The sequence below is a fragment of the Vicugna pacos genome, chromosome 3 (genome assembly GCF_048564905.1).
Source record: "Vicugna pacos chromosome 3, VicPac4, whole genome shotgun sequence".
Classification (NCBI taxonomy): domain Eukaryota; kingdom Metazoa; phylum Chordata; class Mammalia; order Artiodactyla; family Camelidae; genus Vicugna; species Vicugna pacos.
Window position 1 is genome coordinate 77,876,951 of NC_132989.1, and position 25,839 is coordinate 77,902,789.

Here is a 25,839-nt window from a genome sequence, read left to right on the forward strand (position 1 = left end):
TTCAGGCGATGGAAAACAAGAAAAGAAGTCCAAAGGCCTGATTTTTCAACCGGTGGGCAATTCTGTCTGGGAAATGGGCCAAAGGAAGAACAAGGGAAAATATCACCAGATCTGTATGTGCCAGGTTACACATTTAGTGGAGGAAGAGAACAACAAAGCCATGAGCAGAAAAACAAAGCGTGTCGCCTCCTCCTGTCTAAAACAGAGTATTGCTTAATGTGTCCTGCTTTCAAGATTCTAAGCATAAGACAAGACACCAAGTACACATTGGAAAAGTCATATCTGCATAGTCATCTAAAATGAGACAAGCTTAGCTTAACTAAAAAGAGTTTTATTAACAATGTAAAATGTTAAGTATTTTTATGGTCTGAGCTAATTTCGGCATGCCCTATAAGATTTAACACTAGGCTGATGTGCAGACATCATGCTTCAGATTTCAATTAGAACAAAATGTGATAATATTCAATTTTACATTTGAGGATAATTGTATATGTTACTACACCATTTTCTAATGGGATTTCTTCATTCTCCGAGAAGCTGAAAAAGACACCATTGGATCAAAAGGAAATTAGTTGCCCATATGCATTGGATGAAGGTATTAGGGTTATTGTGTATTTACAAAATTTAAATACTTTTCATATATGGTGTTTGTTGCATTATAAATTAAGGTATTTTTATGTTGAAGCTCTTAGATTCTGACAGAATGGAAGACTAAACGTAATTAAGTGCAGAGAAAGCAATAGGTGAGGTGGTGTATGTTCGATTATAATACTATTTCTAATATTCACTGGATTTTTGAACAGTTTTGCAGTTTTCAATAGATTTCTATGTTGAAAGACTCTCATATATGATAAATTGTTAACATGAGATCAGCAAGAGCTATAGATATACTATTATACATGAAATAGTTTTTCTCTGTATAATACACTTAAAAAAAACCTTTAAATAATTTAAAAATCATAATTCCTGCATCTGTCATGGTGTGGTTTGGAGCAGACATGTGCAATGTCAGCTTTAAAAATCCTTTTAAAAACAGCCTGCTTTTTTAATCTGTTTTTTTTTTTAATCCCTTGACAGCAGCTGCTTTCAAATGTAAAATCATTTAAAAGGGCAGGGGGAGGCAGATAAAAGTAATAAGGAAGCATAGAAAACATAGTCAGAAACCAGTAACCGTGGTTCAGCTGTCCGGAGGTCCTCGGGTCCTGTGAGATTTTCAGGTCTTCCCAGTGGTGGGTTTCCAGGAGGCATCGCCTAGCTTGAGACAAGACAACACAGCCCAAAGAACCTTCTCTTCCGTCTTCTAACCAGAGGGTAGGGAGTTAGGTTCAGAAGGCTGCTGTCGTCTGTGGGGACAGAACATACATAGGTTCAGACGAAACAACCTGTATTTTATAAACTGGCCTTAAAAATCCACCAGCTTTAAATCAAAGTTTCTTGACCTCAGCAAATGTCAGCACTGTTGACATTTTGGACCAGAAAATTTGGACAATTCTTTATTGCTGGGGGCTGTTCTGAGCCTAGCAGGGTGTTTAGCAGCGTCCCTGGCCTCTACTCACTAGCTGCCAGTAGCACTCCCCTACCAGTTGTGACCACCAAAAATGTCCCCAGATGTGGCCAAATGTTCCTGGGGTGGGGTGAGGGTGGAGCGAATAGCCCACAGTTGAGAATCATTGCTCAGAATTAAATTTGAACTGCTTAGAGGCAATCTTTCAGTTGGGAGATGTACATCTTCTTAGAAAGAGCCCATGCTTTGGAGTAAAGTTGGCTTCTTTTCTAAACTCGACTCTATTTACCAGCTCTGTGACTTTGAACAAATTACTTAAGCTCATTAAGTTTCATTGTTCCCAGATGTTAAAAAAAAACTTATCTTAGGTGAGGATTAAATGAAATAATACGTGAAAAACATTTAGCTTGGATGGGGGACCTTGGTGCCTAACATGGAGGAAGCATTCGATAAATACAGTTATTATTAACTATTTCCCTTTACAAAGGACCATTGTCTTATCTCCATTCACCTACTTTATGCCTCAGGAAGAAGTTTCAACTATTCCTTGTTGAGTCTTTTCTATAGATATCTGCACACAAGGGCATTTAGAGAAGATTGTCAGCTGTTGAGGTCCTGTTTTGTTTTGAAATTTTTAGTACGATGACAAGTAGAGAAACAGGTGGGGGGCATAAATTAGGAGTTTGGGCTTACATATACACTCTACTAAATATAAAACAGAAACAACAAGGACCTACTGTATAGCACAGGGAATTATACTCAGTATCTTGTAATAACCTATAATGGAAAATAATCTGAAAAAGAGTGTATATATATATGTATGTGTATACACACACATATACAACACATAAACACACACACACATATATATAAATATATAAATTAATCACTTTGCTGTACTCTTGAAACTAACACAATATTGTAAATCAACTATACTTCAATCAAAAAAAAATAAGTAATCTGGTTTGAGTAGCTGGGGTTTATGAAATAGTGTAGTTCAACAGAGAGGGTGGTAAATACAGGCTGTTGGAACAGAACTGGCCAGTGTGGGTCCAAGAGGCTGGAGAAGGACCCCAAGGAAATAACCTAGAAATTGCCAACGGGTACAGCACTAGGATATGGTCAGAATGGAACCAGGGGCAACAAAACGGCTGGTTGGCTCTGGCAACTCCTATATACATAAGTTTTGCCAGGACTAGTTGCACTGCCCTCCCAGAGCAGAGCTAAGATGTTCCCTCCTTTCCCCATCCTAATCTTGAAGATACAAAGCCTTGGGAAAGAGCCCAGAATCAGGAGTTAGATGAAGAGATGGGTATAGTGAAGAACGTGCCCCTCTTCAATAAAACTGCCTTCTAGAAGGGGTTGGTGTTCTTGATTATTGAGCCTTAGATGCTCAGGAAACTGTCAAGAACAAAAATGAGTCTTGGCTTTCTGGTTTTCTTACATAAATTGTCATCCAAGGTCCTGGGCTTTCCCTCCCTGTCCCCAAAGGCTCTCATGTGTCATACTTATTTGCAAATGAGTGTCACCCACCGAGTTGACAGTGTTCCTCGGAATGCTCACTGTGTTGTACACTTTGGTGCAACTGGAGTAGCAAGTCAGAGCCAGGGGAGAAAACAGGCGCCCCAGCTGGGCACATCAGATTAATCAAACACAGCCCGCTCACCCAGTCTCTGCAGATTAAGATCCTCTCTTAAGGCTCGTGCTCTGTTTACGTGGAGAAAAACAGGACCCTCTTTGTCCTTTTCATAGTGAAAAATAATTCACTACAATCTGGATGTCAACATTTGGAGACTAAAAATAGGACAGCTCTTTTTTTTAACAGTTAAACTTGCCCCAAATAGTTAAGATGCTGAAAGCAATGTCAAATCCTATCCATAAGCCTGATTTCTCAGAAGAATCTCTCAGAGATGAATCACGATATATTTGGAGCAGAAAGAAATGATCACCATACTTTCTCATCATTTTGGGGACTTTTACTTCTTTAACCACCAAGTGATCAGTGAACTTAACCTAATTGGATGTGGCAAAGATACAGCAGACTCTGAAGGGTAAAGAATTTTTTATCTTTTGGTGTCTCTTTGAATACTGACTACACTTCCTGAAACTCAAGTTCAACTGGAATTCCATGCTCCTTGGGACAGATTCACCAAAACAATGAAGATACTAATAGGAAAGAAAGGTCTTGTTTCTATTTCTTTGAGACTTGGAGACCTATTTCCTGAATTCCCCGTATACTTCCCCTTTCTCCAAACATTTAAGAGATTTGGGGGTGACCTCACAGATATTTATACATTATAAAATGCAATTCTGATACGTATTGTTCTGATTATTTGAGGAAATGTCTACATTCACTTGTATGTTGTATTTACAAAAAAATGTGCATGTGTGCTAGGGTGGTGTATTTGCTCCCACTCTCTCTTTTTTATGTGTTAAAAGCACACAGGTATCATACAGGTATTATGAGATTTCTATCAAGACTGACCCTTGTATCTGTGCATTCATCACGGTGAATCAAAAAACCTTTTGTGCTATTGAAATTCTCCTCATTCAACCTTCTTTATATATATATATATATATATATATATATATATATATATATATATATATATATATATATAAAACATTCACCTGTGAGCGCTATATATACACATGAGCACACACATACACGTATAGCATTCACGAGTAAGAAGTGTTAGAATTGATGAGAAATTGCTTAGATGTTAAGCAAAAGACAGGCTGCCTATTAAGGACGACTGCTGGGTTGGGGCATTTTGTTGAGCATTTGTGACACCTTTGCCTAGCCCAGAGCTTGTCTGATCATCACCTAGGGCTGAGGTGACACAAAAGCTCAAAAAATTCTTGGCAGAAATTCAGAGCGGCTTTCTACACCCTAGGAAGCTGACACCTGCTGTAAATGCTGAAATTTCACCGAGCATTGAGGATGCCTGGAATGGTTTGAAGTGCATTCAACTCCAGGGAAAAGTGTCCTTCCACATTGACCGAAATCCTGTTTCTGAAGTGAGGGGCTGTCAACAGAATGTGAGCAAAACGCAATGTTTCCCTACTCATCCTAAACTTTCTGGGCTAGTCCATCTGAACTTGTTGGGAAATCTTTGATTTTTATTGCAAATGTTTGAGACTTTTATAGTATCTTTTCTCCAAAGTGCATACTCTCAGAGAACTGTAACCTAGAACAGTTTTAAATGTGAAAATAAAAAGTGAAGCAGGAAAGCACAGGAAAAAGTGAAAGAAAAGGAGGTTAGGAAATTCAGCCATCAGTAAGTTCAAACCCCAGTCATTCAACGTTTAATTCACAGATACTACTAAAGCCAAGGACACTGGCGTTCCCCAGGGTACAGTAATACCATTTCTCCATAGCTCAATTTTCTTTCGCTAATAAAAGTTTTCCTTACATAGATGCTATGTTAAGAAACAGAAGGACATGACAATGAGATGTTTTCAAATAATAAACTGAGTGTTTGGATTTAAAGCTATGTTCTCAAAGTCAAGAGAAGTGCTTATAATGGACCTGCAGTTGCAAATTTCTATTCCAGACAAAAAGAGATCTTCAGTTAATTCCCTGGGTTGTCAAACCTTAGCTGTGTCAGCTTCATCTGAGGGGCTTATTGAAGCACACATTGCTGGCCCCAACTCCAGAGTTTCTGAATCAGTGGGTCTGAGGGGGGCCAGACAATGCACACTTCTTACAAGTTCCCAGACCTGCTGATACTTCTGGTCTTGAGACCACAATTTGAAAACCACTGAATTAATCAAAGTCCTGCTAAGTGCAAGGCTCCATGTCAGGTGCTGGAGGGGTAACACCAGATGGGTCCTAATAGAAACATGATCCTTGGCTTCCAGGATCTTTGAGTAACTAGGAGGCTTCTTTAGGAATGCAATTAGAGAGACATGAATACAATGCTATGAGAATTCCCGGAGCGGGGAAATTACTCCCATCTGGAGGAGAAGAAAGACCTTCATGGAAGATGCCTGGGGCCTCAGTGTTCATGCTGGGCTACAAGAGATGCTGAGAACTTGAACATTTGGTGAAGTAGGGGGGCCGGCGTTCTGGCTGGAGGAAGCAGTGTGAACAAGACAGGGAGGTCAAAGGCGGCTTGAATTTGGGTCCAAGTAAACAGTCCATCTGGCTGTAATGAAGGGCATATGAAGGAAGGGACAGTACAAAACAGAACTACTTAGCGTTCCCTAAATAGGGCCGTACCTTCCCTTGCCTCCCTGCCTTTATGCATGCCATTTCTTTTTCCAGAAAAGTCCTTTTTAAAAATTTTTCTTTTTTGTTTAAAAAATGGTTTCATTATTTTTAAATTTTATTTTTAGGGGGGTAATTAGGTTTATTTATTTATTTATTGCTAATGGAGGTACTGGGGATTGAACCCAGGACCTTGTACATGATAAACAGGCCCTCTAACACTGACCTGTACCCTCCTTCCCTGGAAAAGTCTTCTCTGATTGCTCCAGGCGTCTGCCTCCCTCCACGCTTCCATTCATCTGTAGACAATGGCTACAGCCCTTGGTACACTGTCTGCCTCCAACCCTGTCTGTCCACCATTCTATAAGCAGCCCTTTACGAAAATCTTAATAAATTTCCCTGTGCTGCCCAGCTCTTTATCTCCCACTCCTCAACCCTGCTTAATGAGGCTTCCACGCCCCAGATTCCAAGGAAGCTGCTTTTGCCAGCATCACCAGTGACTCTGATTGCTGCATCCTATGAACACCCTCAGTTCTGTCCAGCTTAACTACCCCACACTCAGCCATCCTTCCTTTCAACTTTCTTATTTCATTATGCTGACTCTTTTTCTCAGTCCCCTTTGTAAACTGCTCTTCCTTCCCCTCCAACTTTACATTTTGGTATTTCAGGGCTATTCTCCATGCACACTCGCTTTGGGTGGTTTCAATCATTTTTAAGGCTTCAGTTACCACTGTGCTTATGATGTTTAAATATGTATTTCCAGCACTTCCAGCTTGCATGTGTCCCTCAGCATAAGCCTTGTACTTCACTACAACCACTGAGCATCGCTCTCGGGGTCCCCCCACGTCCAGAACTTCAGTCATCCCGCTTTCTACCTCTGCTGCTACTGCTCTACTCTCTCTGTGTATCGACACCATCATTCACTCTGCTTTCCAAGTCCGAACCCGGGTTTCTTCTTGATTCTGCCTTCTCCCTTACGTACTTCATCCAGCTGGTCATATCTTCTTCCCCAAGCCCTGGCTTTACGTCCAGTTGTAAGCATTTCTCACCTGGCTGACTGCACTTGCTTACTAACTGAATCCCTCCAATGGCCTCAGGGTTAAATCCAAACCTCTTGCCGTGAGCTACAGGGACCTTAATGATACAGCCACTTTACCTTTCTAGTCTCTCTCTTAAGCCTCTTTTCTAACCATTTTTCTGATGAATGAAGTGCTTGTAGTTCATCAGAATGCCCTACTCCTTCACCTTCCCACAGCTTCACATTCAGAATCTTCTGTCTAGACTGCCCTTTTCCCAACTTTTTCTCTGGCTAATTTTGATGCACCTAAAAAATAATCTCAGCTCAGACACTTTTCAAAAAGCAATTCTCAATTACTCCCATGCCCTCCCTCCACATTTACAACTAAAATCTGGCTAGGTGAGAATCCAGCATGCCCTTGTGGTAATTGGTGTCTATGGCATTATGGCATTGTTATCTTTTAAGCACTATTTTTTTTTTTTTGGTCTTTCCAATTGTGTGTGTGTGTGTGTGTGTGTGTGTGTTAGGTGTTTCCAGAATTCACATGCCATATCCTGAAGGTGCCATCACAATTTCTGCAAGGTGAGGCATGTTTGTTTCACTTAAAAAAAGCTTTCCAGGTGATTCTCACCCCATTCTTCCTGTTGCAATGGAGAATCTCTAGGAGGAGAGACATCTCCAGCACCTGAGACAGAACACGGCCCGTCACAGGTGACCATCACATGTTGGATAATGGCAGGGGCAACAGATGCTGAGGGGAGAATTCTGTTCTTTCTTCAAAAGACAATATGCAGGCACTTAATATTTGTGAGGAGAGGCTCAACATAATCAGAGTAATGTATTAGGAAAGAGATGTGTCATCAGTGATGAGTGTGTTAGATGGGAGGAGAGAGAGAGGGATTACATATGTCACACTGAATCCTGGGAAGGTTGTAGAGACTGCAAAGGATACAGGGCAACCCATAAAACCACCCTGAGTGACAGCTGGACACCAGCTTGAAGCACAGCAAGTCTTTATATGAGGCCCTGGGGAAGGACCTAAAAGGTCATCTCCAGGCTAGCAGGTGGCATAACTGCCCAGTGTTCTTCACCCTGACATCAGAGAACTCTTCCACCTGCCATGGCTAGGTTGTTCCCAGTTAGATGTCCAGACTGGAGTGGATCAAGGGTGTGGGGAGTGGGGAACTGTTCCTAGACTCAGTTTAGCCTGGGGCAGGGCTGTCCCCATTCTAGAACAGCCCCAGTTCCTGACTGATCCACTTCAGATGGACTTTAACTTATTGTATCAACAACCAAGTTCCAGGCAAGAGTAAATGTACTGACACACCACACAGTGTTCATTAAGTCAGAATTTTGGAAAAGGTGAAACTGTCTTTCAGGCTTAATTTATTCCTGCAATGTTTTGTTTGATTACAGCCTGGATTTAGAAGATGCTCGTCCTTCACTTCCTAGTCTTCTGTTAGCCTTTGTCAGTAACCTTGTGGGCTCTCTACAGGTGGTTCCATTTGTAATCCATTTGACACAGCAAGACTATCATAATTAATGAAGCTCCCTACAGTACTGCCAGTGACCCAGAATGTAGGACAGGAGAGGCGCTGATGCAGAGGGAAGGACAGCGAGCCGAGAGCCAGGAGACCTGGGCGCTGTCGGGAGGCTGCTGTGGAGCCGCCGCAGAATGAGAGTCTAACCTCTCTTTTGTGCACCTCTTTGTCTTAAACTGGAAGCAAGGGAAGGAAAAGACCCTAAATGCAGGCAGAGTCACTAACCATTACAATTTGTGCTCTTGGCCACCTTCCTCTGTTTGCCACTGAAAATCAGTTTAAAGCAGATTGTTGCTGAGTCAAGTTTTGACTGTAGTGGGACAGGGAGGGGGTGGAGATACAATTAAATCTTTAAATGCTACAATCGACATGGAACGGTTTCTGAGTTGAGGACTGGGATGGAACCTGGAGAACAGGGAGATCTGAGTATTTCCACTGCTGGCTCCCCACCCCCGCTTGCCTGGCAAGATTTTCCTATGGTCAGGGTTTGAGTAGGAAAAAGAGGGACCAGGAAGGAGCAGTATCTTTTCCTTTTTTCTCTCTGCTTAAAACACACATGTAAATAGGATAAAAAGAGAAAGGAAAGAAGCAGCCAGAAGGAAAACAGATGGCTTTCTATAATGCTTTTCATCCAGTCGGAATTATGTTTTGACAATACGGTCCTGCAGAAAAAACTGGAATACATCTTTCCTCATTACACCCCACACCATTTTCTGCATAGATAGACCTGTATAATACATAAATTGCCTGAAAAGAATTCCAGGAAGGTTCTGGGTTAGCCCCTGTGCTCTATGTTGGTGGACACAGTCAGAGAGAGGAAACTGGCTGATTAGTTCATTAAAATGGTGCTCTATGCATCTGCTGAAAAGTGCTCCCAGAGTGACTCCAAGAGACCAACTCTCCTTCCCTCAGGCCATCTCTGACCCCTCCAGTGGAGATTCACGTCCCCCTTCTCTGCTGGTCAGCTCCCAGTGACGTCCTACTGTAAGCACCCATTTAACACTGGGGACAGGGATGTATCTTCACCTGCTAAGGATTCCTGTCTCTCCCCAAAGGAATAAACCTAAGTTTCCCATCAGATTTCACCTCAATTTATTGTTTTAAAATCACACTGCATTACTCCCTCCTGAGGAAGTCCTTCTATCTCCTAGTGTTTTCCTTTTCATGCCCCAGATGCATTTAAGGTTTGAGTCCTGGGCATCCCTTATTTGGATTTTTCCCTATGACTTGTGTTTTTACCTAGCATACTGATCATTCATTACTATTATTATATTTTTAAACTGTTTAAAATTCAAATGACTTTTTCTGTTTAAAAAGTAATACAAAGTTACACAAAATAGTTCTCGTATACTTTTTATAATTACAGAAATGTCCTAAGTAAACAAAATACAGTTTCTGCTTTTCCAATAATGCCTGGTTCAGAAGCTGGTGGATGAACTCACTACATGAAGAGGGAATGTTTCAGATGGTTTCAACATATAGGCTCCGTGGCACCCATGAACTCTGTCCTGGGGGGCCCCACATAGTCATCCTCCTGGGGTAAAAGCAGAGGCCCATGTGCTGCTGATCGGGGGAGACTTGTCAGACACATTAAGGAGCTGAGGATGGCTTCCGACATGAGCCCCAAATCCAGTCTCAGGGATCGAGGTTCTGAAGAGTAGGTTCAAGGTCAACCTCTCACGGACCCGATACACAGCCTGCTTCAGAGTGAACAGCTGCCAGGCTTGTTCTGTTTGGTGATGATTTGGAGTTTTCTGACATGTAAATTTCCCAAAGTTAAATGACTTGTCCCAGGGTACAAAGCCGGTCCACGGCAGGGCCGGCATTGGAACCCAAAGCTAGCCTTACCCATGCTGATTTCTAGCAGCCAGCTAACATGCTGTGGTTCAGAGGGCTCTCGTCACTACAGCGTGCGGTAGTAAAACACTGCTTTCTTGCAAACCCTGCGAGGTTTCCCAAGCACTATACCCAGGGCTCAAGTCAACAAGCCTTGCTCACCAGGCCCCCAGGGGGTGCTTGCCGTTAACCTGCTGCACCACTCCGCCTGCCGCAGTTTCTGACACCCGCCTCCATCCCTGGAGGCTCAGGTCACACTAGCACTCAGCCTCTTCTGTCTGCTGTTCTCACGTCCACCTCTCCACCTTCTGCCTCTCTGCTCCCTGAGCCAAGCGGCGCTCCAGCTCTGCTGCCAAGTCCTTTCCTCCGCACTCACAGGCAAGCAGCCCTCTGTCCTCCCTCCCGCCTAGGCTCTGCTCCATGGAAACAAGAGGAGTTTCTTTCTCCTCTCTAAAAATCCTTTCCCCACCTCCATGGACCACTCTCTGAAGCTCATGCTTCACCGAAGGCTGCTCTGGCCGCATTTGCTTAGTGAAAGTGATGATTACTAGTCCTTTGTACCTGGGGTTGCAAAGTTGGGTGCAGTTTTAACAAACGTTTATCTATGCTGGGTGTTACTCTACGTTCCAGGCATTTCTCTAGGTACTGAAGGTACAATAGTTAACAAAAGCATACAGAGGCCCTCACAGAACTTACATTCTCGTGAATCTCCCTGTTGCCTTTCTGTGTTAGGGTGTATACCTCATAGGGTGGTTCTGGAGACAGACTATCCCAGCCTTTCTACTTACAGTCTGTGTGACCTTGGCCAAGTTAGTTAACTTCTCTGTGCCTCAGTTTCCTGTAAATTGGGAACCATGACTAGCATTTCCCTCAAAGGGGTTATTAGAATTAAGTAAGTTAATTTGGTTAATACCTCTAAGGTATTTAGGATAGTGGCTGGGATATTGTGATTTATAATAAGAAATATATCCACCTAAATAGATAGGGATACAGACACAGATGTAGATATAGATATGGTCTTTGACCTCATTCCTGGTACAGAGCTACTAAAGCTCTCTAGGAACTTCCTAAGAGAGAAATCAAGGTGTCTTTTGTTATGTTAATGGTGTGACTTTTGGAAAACATCTGAGGATGGGGGCTAGTTGGTAGGAAAACCAACCATGTGGTTAGAGGGCTGGAACTTTGAATCCCACCCTGTGACCTCCAGGAGAGGCCCTGGAAGTTGAATCAATTGCCAGTGGCCAATGATTTAAGCAATCATGCCTATGTAAGGAAGCCTCCATAAAACCCCCAAAGGACAGGGTTTGGAGAGTTTCTGAGTTGGCAGGTACAGGGAGGCTGGGGAGAGTGGCAGGTACTCTCTCCCACACCTTGCCTTACGCATCTCTTCCGTCTGGCTGCTCCTCAGTTATACTGTGTAATAATAAATGGTGATCTGGCAAGTAAAATGTTTCTCCGAGTTCTGTGAGCTGTTCTAGCCAGTTAATTGAACCTAAGGAAGGGTTCATTGGACTCTCCAGTCTATAGCCAGCCAGATGGTCTGAAGCACGGGGGACAACCTGGACTTGTGATTGGCGTCTGACATGGCAGGGCGGGTCGCCTGTAGGACTGAACTCTTAACTTTTGGAATCTGATGTTATCTCATTAGTATCAGAATTCAGTTGACTTGGAGGACACCCAGTTGGTGTCCCAGCATTGCTTGGTGTTGTGGAAACCACCCCCCTCACATTGGAACTGGATGCAGAATCACAGTGGCACACTGTAAGTTCTCAATGTATGTTAATTATTACTATTACTGTTTTTAGATATCTGAATATCTCGATGACAGGGATCTTCCTTTGGAAGTGTTAAGTCTCTTCCACCTTAAAGGCAGGGGCCAAGTCTTCAGTCCTTTTGTGTTTGCTACACCTTGTGTAGAGTTTTCACAGCATGGACAAGGAGTTAATGCTCTCGATTGAAGGGGCCAGTGAAAGAAATGTCTGTTTTAGGATCATAGTGTTTCTCGGCTCCCCTCAGAACAGAGCTGTGTTCACCTGATAAACTATTCTCAGTCTTTTGTCTTCTTGAGGACAGACAAATGTATGCGCAATGCCTCCTATTATTTGTGTAAACAAACTTGCTTTAATTTCTCAAGAAACAAGACCCAAGTTTATCATGTTAAAAGCATCCTCTGCCTCAAGGATAAATGACAAGACTCACCTTGATTTTTCAGTGGTAAAGGCATAGTTTCCCTGAGTTTGCTTAAAAGGTTTTTCATTTCTCGCATGTCTCTGTAAAATTGATAAAGGAAAAAATTAATCAGCTGTAAGTTTCTGAAGTGCAATCTCAAACCGTCTGTTCTCTGTGTCACCTGAAGGCCAAGAGTTTTTGCCTAATCGTACCAGCTCTACCTTCCAGGAGGCATATATTGAATTCATTTTGCTTTTATAAGAAAAAAAAAATCTGAGACAGGTTGGCTCTGGAAGGAAGAAGCCCTCCTCTGACAAACATTGGCACCGGCGTTCTGCTGTCCCGGCCCTGGTCTCTGCCTTCAGCTGGACCCGGCTGAGGTAGAGGAGAGCCTCTGGTGCTGAGGACAGTCCTTCTCATTGCCAAGGGGAGGCAAGGACCCACAGCTAGAACAGCAGGCGGACTCTGGGCAAAAGTGAGGCCGGGGGACGGCGTGTCCCAGGCCCGCTGGTCAGAGGGCTGTCCTGGTTCCATCGGTTCACTCTCCATCGTCTCTCGTTACTGTGACTGGAATTCAGAGTAATGCAGGTGTTAAGCATTCCCAAGGGTCAACAGTTATTAAATTGACTTGGACTGTTTTTAAAAAGTCTTCCTAGTAATTTTATTCTATTTTTTAAACCAAAGTCATTTTAATTAATGAATTAATGGGGGTGGGGTCCTTGATTTTTTATTTTTATTTAATGGAGATATTGGAACTTGAACCCAGGACCTCATGCATGCTAAGCATGAGCTCTACCAGTGACCTCCCTGCTCCCTATAATTTTAATGTGCAGCCCAGAGTGAGACCCATAGATCTCTTGGGGCAGAGAGACGGGGAAAGCGAGGAAGCTGCCCTTCCCAGACCAGGTCTAATGTGGCTAACTTCTTCCAGTCACTCCCACCTCCTTTGACCAGAATCTGGACTTAAAGACTGAACTGAAATCCCGCCAACACTGAGGGCTTTTTTCTCCTATTATCATTATCAGCCGTAGCTTGCTTTCTGACCAGCTTACAAGGCTTAGATCACGCTTCTATGCAAGGTTTCTGGAAAGGAAAATGGCTTTCTGATGGATTATGCCCTGACTGTGGACTCTAGTAGATATTTCTTCCTGGAAATAGGACAGAGCATTTTCTACTTTATAAATTAAGATAAACCACTCCCTCATCATTTGTCTCTAGTTCTATCAAACTGTGCCAAACAGCTTTATTGTTTTAAATTGTTGGATTTCCAAGCTTATACAAAATCCAAGTTTTATTAATAGCTCATAATTATCACATGCTTCAATTTTTCTATAAACACAGGAATTTGGTAATTAGCTATAGAATTATATTATAACTTGAAAGTAGACCCACAATGGCTATAAATGCCACTGTGTGTTATTTTTCTAAAATTAAAAAAAAATCAAATCGTCATCATCTTGTCGGTGACTCAACCCCGCATATACACAAGAGGACTCAGTGAAACCGCCCAGTATTTATTCAGCTGCTGTGTGCCAGCCCTGGGGACATGCGTGGCAAAGGACAAGATATCAGTGTGAAGGCCAGTGAACAAGGGGCTCATCCCTCTGCCTCACAGAATGGAATTTTTAGCATCCTGATGCATTTATTATTATACTATTATTATTGCTCCCTTTTCCCAAATGAAATAGAATCAGTGTAGCATCTCTTTTTCCCAAGAAAGAAACTCCCTCTAGGAGTGAGCTGTTGCTTGTTCAAACAAATGCATTAACGGGCTTTGGCCACTAAGGGGCCATCAGCTACATCCTGGGAGAGTAAGAGAAGGGAGCTCTTGGAAAAGCTGTCTGCCAACTGGACGGAGCACTCAGCCCCTGACTGGCAGCTAAACAGGCCATTCCATACACCTAAAATTTGAGAATCTACTGGAGGCCATCTTTGCATGACTTTGAGTTCTCCCTTAAACAAATGGAAATTGTGGGACCCAGGCCAGTGGGTGAGCTGTGATGGGTGTGTAGATCCAACTTCCTTCCTTCCCAAGGAAGCACACTGTTTTCATTTCCCTGGAGAAGCAAGGCTGGCGGAGTGAGATAAGCAGAGGCCCGGAGTCCATGTCCACTGGGGGTTCTGCTTTCATTCCACGGCAGGATTTGGACCCCTCGTCTGAGTTTACTGAGAGCTCTGTTTTAGAATCTGAAAGGAAATCTGGACTCCGTAGCCCCTGAGTTTAACTGGAGGAGGACTGGCAGTCTACGTGGGGTAACTGCCCACTTACCTTTCAGTGTTCTCGATGTCTGTGGAAACCTGCCAGGAATGTTGCTGCATCTCCATAGGGGACGATGAGGAGTCCTCTGGAGCCGGTGCATCAGTGCACTCCTCAATTTTGCAATCTAGACTCTTGGTTCCCCCACCAGGCTCCTTTCCTAAGGGGGTTGGTGTTGGAAGAGAGAAGGGATTGAGAAATCATAAATGCAAGTACTACACCCAAGACATCATTGCAAAGGTTGGCTATGCTTTGAGTCAAATGCTCCATTAACCCTGAAAACTTTCCGAATGTTAAAAAAAAGAAAAAATCTCTGTGTGTGTGGGGGTAGGGGGTATGTGTTCACAACATTCTGGGAAAGATATTTTGAGGTCCACATGACCTGAAGATCAAGATAAGAGTAAGGGCCCTGCCTTTGATGGAGTATCAGTGCTTTGTAACCCATTCTTCGTGAGCTGGATCAGGTGAGCCTGAGTGAGGGGATTCAGCCTGTGAAATCGTGCTGGTTTCTGGTCCTCAAATGCAGGCAGGGGCAGGGAAAAGGGCCGGGAGCAGTGACACCCAGCGGGAAGGATGGGAGTTCCCGCCATTCTCCCTGATTCTGGCGCCAGTCCTCTGGGCCTGTGGGAAGCAGTGGAGGTGGTAGACCTGCCTTCCGCCTCCTGGGCTCTCCAGCCTCCTTCAGGGGGTCTTTCTATGAGGAAAGAGCCTGGCTTCAGGATCCAGCCTTACTCTCCTGAGGCCATAAAGTGCCATCAACTAAAGCACCATGGCCTGGGTAGCCCCCCAGAGCAGCGTACTGACGACCCACTAAGACTGTGTTGACCGTGACTAATTTCAAAGGAATAAATCAGTACTTTCTAGAAATGAATTATCCAATTGATTGAGCGAGAAATTTCAGAAATTCATTTGAAATTAAATGGGAGTTACAGCCCATGGCCCAAGTGTCCTGTTAATGTCTTTTATTCTGCCTTGAACGTGTGTGTATCTGCCCGGGGGTAGAGGTACCTTGGTATCATGGGAATGGCCTATGAGGCCCAAGAACTGGGTTTGAAACCTGCCTTTGTCAATTGTTCACTCACTCACTCACTCACTCATTCACTTACACAGATTCCCTGAGTGTCAGCTAAATACCGGGTACTGGGCTTGATGCTAGAGAGAAAGAGGTGAAGGAAAGACACACTCTTTGTCTCATGGAGCTTAAAGTCCTGGAGATGGAAAATGTAAAAAAATTATACAAATAATTACAAAGCTGTTGTATAATGTTATGTAGTCTGGTGAAAAGGGCAGCTATATTGTTTCTTCTATTCTTTCAGCCAGCTTTACTTGTGTACCTAAACTCTAGAATAGTTGTTAAGAAATTGTTACAGCCCATATCACGGAATACTTATGATAGCAGATACCCCACATCACCTCTTAGCCCGGGTTCCCTGATCATGATATGACTATTTTTGCATTTTGAAAAAACAAACCAAAAATAAAACAAAAGCACTTGTGAAGAAGATGGCTGTGCATGGTAAAATCTAACGGGAAGCTTTGCCCTTGGATTCCGCTGATCTGAATGGGACTAGCAACAATCTTGCCCCTGTCATTTTTAACCCATGTGGTGGTAACACAAGGGGAAAGAGACAAGCAATTAAGTGGTAATTAACTGTGCACCGTTCATCAGCTTGTAGTAGAAATGGACCTCAGAATACTTGGCCAAAGCGCAAACACAAGTTGACTGATGACAGCTTGAACCTTTTGTGTGGACTTTGTGCACACAGATCCTGGGTGATGGAATCGCTTTTTAAATTTTATGCTATTGCTCTTGGGTAGAAATTAGTTAAGTACATAATTTAGCATATTACCATTTCCTAGGTGGGGGGATTGACCTCTGAAAAGCATTTGCTTTGCACCTCCTGGCAGATGTACAAATGCAGCCCATTGGGCACCCATTTCTGAACAGTTCAGACTGAGCAAGGGTGGTGAAGACTTGAGAGAGGGAAAAAAGGGAAGGGGTATCTCTGAAAAACAGCCCTCTGCTTTTCAAGGCTCTGAAGGTTAGGGCTATTTGAAAGCACATATGGCTTCGTTTCTACCCTTTGGGGTTGAACTGCCTAGGAGAATGGAGTTTGATTTGGGCAGCAAATGGAAGAGGAAGAAGATTCACACAAAGAAATTCTCTGCTTTACGGACTTTGCTTGGCGTGGGGCCACAGTAGCCCCTGTCCCGTCCAAAGCTTTCATTCATGGGAACAGGGGAGGACCCACAGCAGGTAGTATGATGTTCCTTCATGGAGTCCTCTCTCTATCTCCCTCAGATGTACACCTTGTACACGCGAAGGCATACAGAGTCCAATCCACAACTGTTTACATCTTAGCTCGTGTTCATTCTACCACTCACACAAGACAGATACCATTCTATACATTTCCAAAATAACATAACTATTCATGTATTCCTGAAACACACCTATGAGCTTGTAAGGCCAAGTAATATTCCCCGTCCCTCGTTTTCAGTGACTAGACCTAACTCTGCTAATGTGGATGGACAAAACAGAAACCTTGGATGCTGGACTTGCAGTTTCGTGCTTTCTGTCAGCTCACAAAATCTCTGCAGAATTTTGATCATGTTGTATCCTCTCCAGCTGAAAGCTCTTGAGACAGGAGAGATCGATATCAATTTCAGGGGTTTTCAATTCCAGAACATGTGTGCGGACCTCATAGTTGCCCTCCTTTACTGATGGCGCTGACTTAGCGCTGGGCACCCCTTCCCACTCCAGTCACTGCTTATTGCCTTGGTAGAACTTATCCCAATCAGAAATTATCTTGCTTTTGCACTTGCTAACGAGTTTATTATTTACCTGCCCCAACCCCACTTTCATCTTCCATCTCCAAACTGGATATGTAACGTCTGTGAGGCCAGGAACTTTATCTGCTTTATTCAATTCTGTAAACCCAGAATTAAGGACCCAGCCTTACACAACATAGGATTTCAATAGATACACAGCATTAAAACAATAGTAACTGTACTACATATGTTATCTGACTTTCTTTGCCACCTTAGCATGGTTGGAGATACTTTCATGTTAGCACATCTTGATTTATTTTATGCTCTTTAGTGGATGGGTAGTATTCCAGAGGAAGGAACTGACATTGTGATTCTTCCCCTTCCTCTGCAATATGCCGGTATTTGTATGGGACAGATCCTTTGAAGTAGAAAACTGGGACAAAGTTTATGTATTCACATTTTGTACTTGAATATATATTGCCAAGTGGACCTCTGAAAAGGCCACACCAATTTACAGTTCACTTCCACCAACCGTGAGTGGGAGAATCCATTTCCCCTGCACCTTTACCAGCACTTCGTATTATCAATATTTAATTTTCGCTCATTTGTTGGGGAAGAGCAGAATCTCTCATTGAAGTTTTATTTTTCATTTCTTTTATTGCTACTGAGGTTAAATTTATTTTCATATGTTAATTGGCTACTTGTAATTCTTCTCTTCATTTTTATTTGTATCATTTACCCATTTGAACAATAGGGCTGTCTGTTTGATTTGTAAGGGTTCGCTCTGTGTAGTAGGCAGTGCTCTTCCCCACTGCACGTGAAACCGTGAACGACTAGCACCTGAGACCTGGAACTGTAGTGAAGGATGGATTGTTGATTACTTTTTCCAAACTGTCTAGGTTTAATGGTTTATTAAAATATTTTGTTCTTCTTGAATTAAATTGGTAATTCATTTGTCCTAGAAAATCATCCACTAAATACCTTTTTAGTAGTATAAAGTTGAATATGGTTTTCTATTGTAACTGTTTCATGTCTCTAATGCTGTGTATCTATGGTGATTTCTTTGTACACCATTGTTTCTTGGGTTCCGTGTCTTCCCATTTCTTGAATTCATTTTGCTAGAACGTATCCTTGACTAATTGTTTCAGAGGAGATCTGTGAATATAAAACTTCTTAGTCTTTTTATTACTGAAAATACTTTTCCTTCTCTCTCTCTGGCTCTCTCTGCTCACACTTAAAGTCTAATTGACTGGGTGTAAAAACGTGTGTTCAAACTAAGTTTCTCTCTGAACTTGGGTGATGCTGTTCCTGTGTTTTCTATCTGCATCCAGTGGTGCTTTGTATGTAGCCTGTTTGTGGCTCTTTGAAAACTTTTTGTTTTTAAGCTTTAAATATTTGAGTTATGAAATGGTTCCTAAATATTTCTAGATATGCGTTCTTTTTAAATTACTCTAAGGATTACGCACCACATTTAACTGTCATGTTTCTTTCTTCTCTCTTGATCTAGAACAGCACCCTTTTTTCATCTTTCATGACACTGATATTTTTGAATAAAGAGTTCAGGCCAGTTGTTTTATAATCCTTATAAAGCCTTCAATGTAAAATAAACAAACCAAAAATGCTATAAAGGACGTATTGGAACAATTGGGAAAATTTGAATATGGAATATACATATTAAATAGCAGTGTTATATCAAATTGAGTTGAATCATATTTAATCAAAGTTAAATGAAGTTTTTTGGTATGATAATTGTTTTGAGGTTATGTAGGAAAACACTCTTGTTCTTTAGGAGATATATGTTGAAATATTTAGGATAAAGTGTCATTAACATCTGTAACTTACTCTTAAATTGTTCATCAAAAGTTATATATATATAGTATATATTTACATATAGAAATTATATATAATCTATATGTATAAAACCTGTATTGTATATGTGTGTGTGTATATATATAGAGAGAGATACACACAAGGAGAGAGAGAAAAAATTATGGCTAAATATTAACAATTAGTGAAACTAGAATATTTGGTTATTCATTGCATTATTCTTACAAGTTTGCCATAGGTTTGAAATTTCTCAGAATAAAAAATGGAGAAAATATATGGCAAATGCCAATCAAATGCCAAAAAAAAGGAGTCATATAAAAAGGGTAGTCAGTGCCTCACTTTGCAAGATGTGCAGAAATGCAAGAGACTGAGGGAGCATTGTCTTCTGACACTAATTAACTCATCTATTGATTTTTTAATCTGATGGGTAACACTTTCATTCCCAACAAATCTGTTTGCTTCCTTTCTGTTGCAGTGACTGTTTTATGGGTATGATAGACTGAAAATAAATCTCTTGGAGAATACTGATTACATTTATATTTTAAATTCTTCATCTGTTTCTACTTTAACGTTTGCTCATCAAGTGTGAGTTGTTTGAGTGTCGCCATTTGGTATCTCCCTTTCGGGGTGCTGGTTTTTCTACTCATCCTTGGATATCTGTTCAGCTTTGTCTTTGAGGATCTCTGCCTGTCATCCTCTTAAGTATCCTTCTGGTGATGGGAGAAGGGGCAGCATGCGTGGCTGGACCATGTGTGTCTAAAGCTTGTCTGCTGGGTACTTCTTGTCCTGACTGGTAAGTTTGCCCAGGCACACGGCCTACTTTTTGGGTCTCGTGTTTGCTTTGAGTTTCCTGTTTACAGCTCCAACTCCGATGAGATATACGGAGCAGTTCAGCCTGGGAAAAACCCTGGAGTCACGTGCTCGCTTTCTTGTCCTTCTGCAGCTGTCCTTATGGAGTTTTCCACCCTCTGTCCTGCTTTACTGCCCAGTCCTGACACCCACACCAGGTTTCCTCCTGGGGCAGCAGTGATGGTCTCTGTTAGTGTGGGGCAGCCCAGATTTTCCTGATGCATTTTCAAACATTCATTTCCCTGGCAACAGTTCCAGAAACCTTTCCCATGATTTGAATTTGTTGATTCCTGTTTGAAGTATCTGTGGAACTGATTTCACTTTAAAATTTTTTCAAATTTATTAAAAAAATTTTTTTTTAGGGTGAAGTAATTAGGTTTATCGATCTATTTATTTTACTACGTGGAGGGACTGGGGATTGAACCCAGGACCTTGTGCGTGCTAAGCATGCGCTCTACCACTGAGGCACACCCATCCTCTGCAATTAGTTTCACTTTTGTAGTAAATTTTCTCCTGCTTGAATTTCTTTTATTTCTTCTTGAGTTTCTTATCGACAGGTGGCTTCTTGTCTTCTTTTATATCCACCAATCCAATCCCAATTGTTTTGTAGCTTTGAGAAATCCCTCAGTTTCTGGTTTGTTGAAGTCACCCTTCCTTGTTTCTCAGAGGCATGGAAGACTCTTGTGTCTCCCATCTTGTTTCCTTTTCCTCTCACAATTAGCAGGGGCCGCGTGACAGAGTTATGGCAAATGGATTCTGAATAAGACTAGCGAATGCTTCTTCTCGGATGACTTCTAAAAATCCTCCCATATGAACCCTCATGCTTTATTTCTCCCCTGACGGATGGATGGATGTAGGAAATGGGGAGAGCAGAGTAGCCCAGCCCGCTGCAGCCCTGGCACGGGGCTGTGATGTGCGTGAATAATGACCTCTTCTTGTCCTCGTCCATTGAGACTTGGTGGTGCTTCACACAGCTGTCACCCTACTCTGACAAACAGAAGAACTAATATGGACTTATTCTTTTCATGGTATCGTTTGGCTGTTATTCCAAAGGATTTTTAGTAGGAGGGGAAATATATGAATGAGTTCAGTCCGACATCTCTGGACAAGCTTTTTTTCTCCAGTTACGCGTCCTCTGTTTTAACAACAGATGCAGAGTGAAAGCAGTTCCTTTGCTTAGTCACTAGTTATTAATTTAACCTTGACTCTGCTCCAGGCACTGTGCTAAATGCTGGAGGTACAATGGTGAACACACTCCAGGTGACCAACTTTCGAGGGGACAACAGACAGCCAATTGGGCAGCTACCCCTCCGTGTAATGCAGGCCATCGTCAGTGCCATGGAAGTGCCTGGCGGACACACTGGGTGGGCAGAGGCCCAGCCTTGGAAGGCCAGGGAAGCTTTTTGTAGGAAGTCTCACAGGTATAATTCAAAGAAAGCATAGAGATGGACCAGGGAAAAAAAGGACGGTTGTGGGGTGGGGAGGGTGGACAACATGGTTCAGGCAGAGAGAACAACTGGAAAGAACTTTCGAATTCCGGTTCCTCGAAGTGGTTCAAGATGCCTTGATTGTGGCAGGCAGGGCCTGGGGGGTAGGTGAGATGGTGGTGGCTGGTGAGAGGTGAGGCTGGAGAGGTTTGCAGGGTCCGTTCACAGATATTCCTCTGAGCCGCATTAAAAAGTCAGCAGGGGGCGCCCTGCTAACCTGGATGGTGGCCGATTTAAGTTCTGCCTCCCCAGGGTCCCCGTTGTCCTTAGAACGCAGCACCTGTTTCTAACATCAGGTGGGCTCTCTGCCCTGACCTCGGGAAAGGGGTGGAGCTGCTTCCAGATGGTAACTTCAAGTCACAGTTTTACTTTGCCCAAAAGTGAATGTGCACTTAAAGTCATTTTTTATTATGAAATGAAAAACTCTGTCTCCTGCAAAATCAATTTCAGGCCTCAGTGAACAAATATTTTCTCGGGGAGGGGACTGGGGGGTAGGGGAGAGCCTTTAGAGCACCTTGAAATCACACCACGCTGGCTCGTCGCTGTTGGGAACCAGGACATCAAAAATCTGGCCTCTTTCCTCAGGGCCTCGCAAAGCTTTTTTGCCTTCAGCTCCTTTGGGATTTCCAAGTATTTTTAGCCTGTTTGTGGATAATATAATAGGCATGTTTGAGGAAAAGTTAAGGGAAACCACCCATGAAGCACATACCAGTTTGGAAGGCTGGTTATTCTTATATTCGTGAGAAATGGTCAGTTGTTGAAGAGGAACGAAAACACATCTGCTTGCCGGGCAGCCTCAAGCCCCACAGAGCTCCCCCCGCCTCAGAAGTCCTAGGCACTGGCCCAGAAGATTGGGCTGGGGTCCTTTATTTAGAGTGGGGCGTCCTTTCACACTTCGCTCTGGAGACCTCTTTCCTCCTCCCGATCTCCTCTCTCCCACCCTCTTTCTTCTCTGTTCGCACTTTCCTCTCTCCCCTTCCCTTTCCCCCTCCTCTTGCTTTCCTGCCTGTCTTGAGGCTACAGTGACTCTGGGAGGTGTTGCCACAGACAGTGTCTCTTTGGGGGCCCTGAATTTGGCCTCCAGTGTCCAGCAGAGTCAATTTTCTCCATTTACTTCACTATCCCTAGGAATCAAAACAAAACAAACGAATCTTCTTGGAGCTAATATTATAGCACTGAACTGTCATTTCCTTGCTGACAGGGGCACATTTCCTATGTCCTCTGTACTCCTGACACATGGTCTGCTGTGATACTAGGGGCAGGGAAGGCCCCCAGGACAGCTTTCAGACCGACTGTGAACAGCAAAAGGGACACAGCTTACACGAGACACGTGGAAGTTCGTCTACACAATCACTCACTCTCACGCATTTTCGTAACTGGTGGGAGCTTGTAACTCCATGCACTGTGGAAAGGACACAGGAAATGTGGGCTGCTTGCTAAGCAGTCCACTTTTACTCTCGTGTTTCCAAAAAGCATTTAATTTAAATAGAAACAAGTCATATTAATTCAGTTAGTTGTTTACCTATATTTAAAAATAGTTTCAGAGGCCCTTATATGTTAGAGTAAGAAGATATTCACAGTGCCCTAAAACACGTAGTGGAAAATGATATTTATACCATAAACAGAGCTCCATTCTTACCCAAACACTGGGAAAGAAACATTTTCCAGTTCAGAAGGGAAACAGAGCTGTCTCCCTCCCCCTACTGCCCTGCCTCCTTCTCTGTGCTCCTTGTGACACTGTGGTCCTATCACTGCACCAGAGCAGCAGCCGCCCTGGGGGCTCCGTTAGCTGTGTGAGGAAGCAGGTGCACAGGGGCCCCGTGCAGCACAGGAGGAGGGCAGACAACACAAACACATTTAGGAGAGGTCCCACTGAGGCTTTTACTGATCCATTTCCAGCCCCTAAGGTAGTGCAGAACAATGTACAGGAGATATTTACTTAGCAGTTAACTAATTTCAACTTTCCCTGAATGGGTACCATGGCTAAAAAATGCTCTCTTTGGATCACATGAATGCTGCATTTTTACTGCGTATAATTATTTCCTAGTTAGAATTAAATTTCTTTACCCAAAGTAAAATATTTTATAAATAATTAAATGGGAGGGGAGGGTATAGCTTAGGGGTAAAACACAAGGTCCTGGGTTCAGTCCTCAGTACCTCCAGTAAGAAACAAATAAATAAATAAATCTAATTACCTTCCCCCATCCCCCAAAATAAAAAATAAAAAAATGTTTAAAATGTTTAAATAAATAAATCATTAAATGATCTATGGAGTGAAGTTTCCCTCCTGTCTTAAAGATAACTCTCTGAACTTAGTGTTATTTTGGTAAGAAATTAAATACACAATGAATTTTAGCCATGAAACATGGTGTTTTGAAATATACACACTAATCATTAAGTATGTTGAATCTGCAGATAAAATTTGGCCCATCATGCTAGCATCTTTTATTTTTCCATTTGATATGTTCTCTTGACTTCCTCCAGTGTAGCTCAGAGGGAAATGGTCTGGTGTAGTGGAATAATCACCAACTTTGCAGTCGGATTAATGTGCTATATGACCTTGGACCAGTTACCTCTTTGAGCCTCAGTTTCTTCATCTGTAAAATGGGGAAAATAATACTTGAAAATAAAAAGAGATAACATGTATAAAGCACCCCGCAAGTAGAAAGTACACAGTAAGTGGAAGCTATTCTCATTGCTATTACCCTCAGCTGACAACTACTTTGGCAAAAGGTGATGGATATGGTGTCTGGCTCACTGGTTGGGATGTGAAGACATGGAGACACAGTAACAGGTGGTGTTAGATTGCCCTCAGCTTCCAGAAGTTGGTTATGTTTATATTCTACAAATAGTACAAGCATTTTCTGTGTCTTGGGTTCTTAGCATTAGATATCAGTGTTTATGAAGTTGTTTCCTTCTTGTCATTCAAATCTTAGATTACATTCTATCTCCTCAGAGAGCTTTGACCAACCCTTCTAAAGTAGCCACCCAGTCTTGGTCACTTTCTGTTACATTACCTATTCCATTTTAACTATCGACATTGTAATTGCTAGTGTTTGGGATTTTTAGAATTCACCCCCACCCACCCACTATTTCTCGGCACTAGACAATATACTCCACAAGAACAGGGATCTTGTCAGCTCTGATCATTGCAGACTCCCAGCACCTAGGACAGTGCCTTATATTTAATAGTTGCTCAATAAATATTTGTTCAAAGAACAAATGCATGTTTCTACTCATAGTCTATTTTAAGATTTATTCTGCTTCATTTCTTCTAACCTGTTCTATTTTAGTATTAATTGCCTCATTATGTTGACAAATAAGGTCTTTACTTGGGGCTCTATTCTATTTCTGTCTTTATATTGCTTGTTTCTTTTATTGGTGTGGGTCATTTCCTTTACATGTCTTAATAGGAAGCTAAATACAGTGAAGTCTTTACTGCTCACATTCTCTTTGTTGTCTTGAGTTCATCCTGTATTTTGCTGGATGGTGGTTCATTAATTTATTATTAGAGCATCTTGAGCTCTCAACTCTCACTAGATTTTGAATTAAGATTTTTCAACTCAGCATTTCTCTCTTCTTTCCATTTTGTGATTACATTTCCACTGCTCTCTCTCTCTCTCTCTCCTGGTGGCACATTGCAGGGGAAGAACCCATCTTATCTTAGGGGGGAGCAAGGGAGGATGGTATACCTCAAAGGACCTGGGGACAATCTGGCTGTAAATGATAGCAGATGGTGGGGCAGATTCAGGGAAGACCCTTGATAGGGCTCAGAGGGATGAGAATCAAGCTGGAAAGAGCAAGTTCACACGTGAAGAGGGGCTGCCCTGGAGTGTTCCGTCATCTCTGCTCCTTTCAGAACGGGAATATTGTCAAAACTGATTGACTGCTGGGAGACTGTGGGAGAGGGGAAAGCCATGGTCAAAATAGCAGGATCATTCAACCACCTTAGAAACCTGGCTCCACTTTCTGCCAATGGAGTGAACAAAACCTGCAATCTTATTTCATCTAGTGTCAGGAAACAGGCACTAATGGTCAGTGTGATACATGGATTCAGTTATGGGAAACGATTTCCTACCTAAACTAACTGTGAAGAAGTGAGAGCAACTATTTTTCACTATAAACATAGAAATTAGACTCTGTCAAGTAATGGTCCAATGTACAACTTAAAGCGTTAGAATATGAAATTACCAAATGCCTAAAATTATTCCCATCTGTCATTTTCTTGAAACAAATGAAACAGTTTTTCAGAATCACATTCTACACAGTATAATCCAATAGCCTTTCTTAAATGTGGATTTTTCCCTCATATTACTGTAATTTAATTTTGTTGGCCATGAAATAAGAAAATCATCTTAGTACTGTTTGT

The 25,839-nt window shown here is 42.4% G+C and overlaps 1 protein-coding gene across 1 annotated transcript in view; it reads right to left on the bottom strand.

Moving 5' to 3' along the window:
- Nucleotides 1-315: 315 nt before the first annotated feature.
- Nucleotides 316-25,839, bottom strand: part of RGS7BP (regulator of G protein signaling 7 binding protein) — an 88,783-nt gene continuing 63,259 nt past the window's right edge. Inside the window, exons 4-6 of the mRNA XM_006197513.4 lie at nt 14,551-14,698; nt 12,312-12,382; nt 316-1,343 (exon numbers count right to left, since the gene is read on the bottom strand). Coding sequence (XP_006197575.1) covers nt 1,252-1,343; nt 12,312-12,382; nt 14,551-14,698 — 311 coding nt within the window. The 3' untranslated portion in view covers nt 316-1,251. The remainder of the gene's footprint in view (nt 1,344-12,311; nt 12,383-14,550; nt 14,699-25,839) is intronic.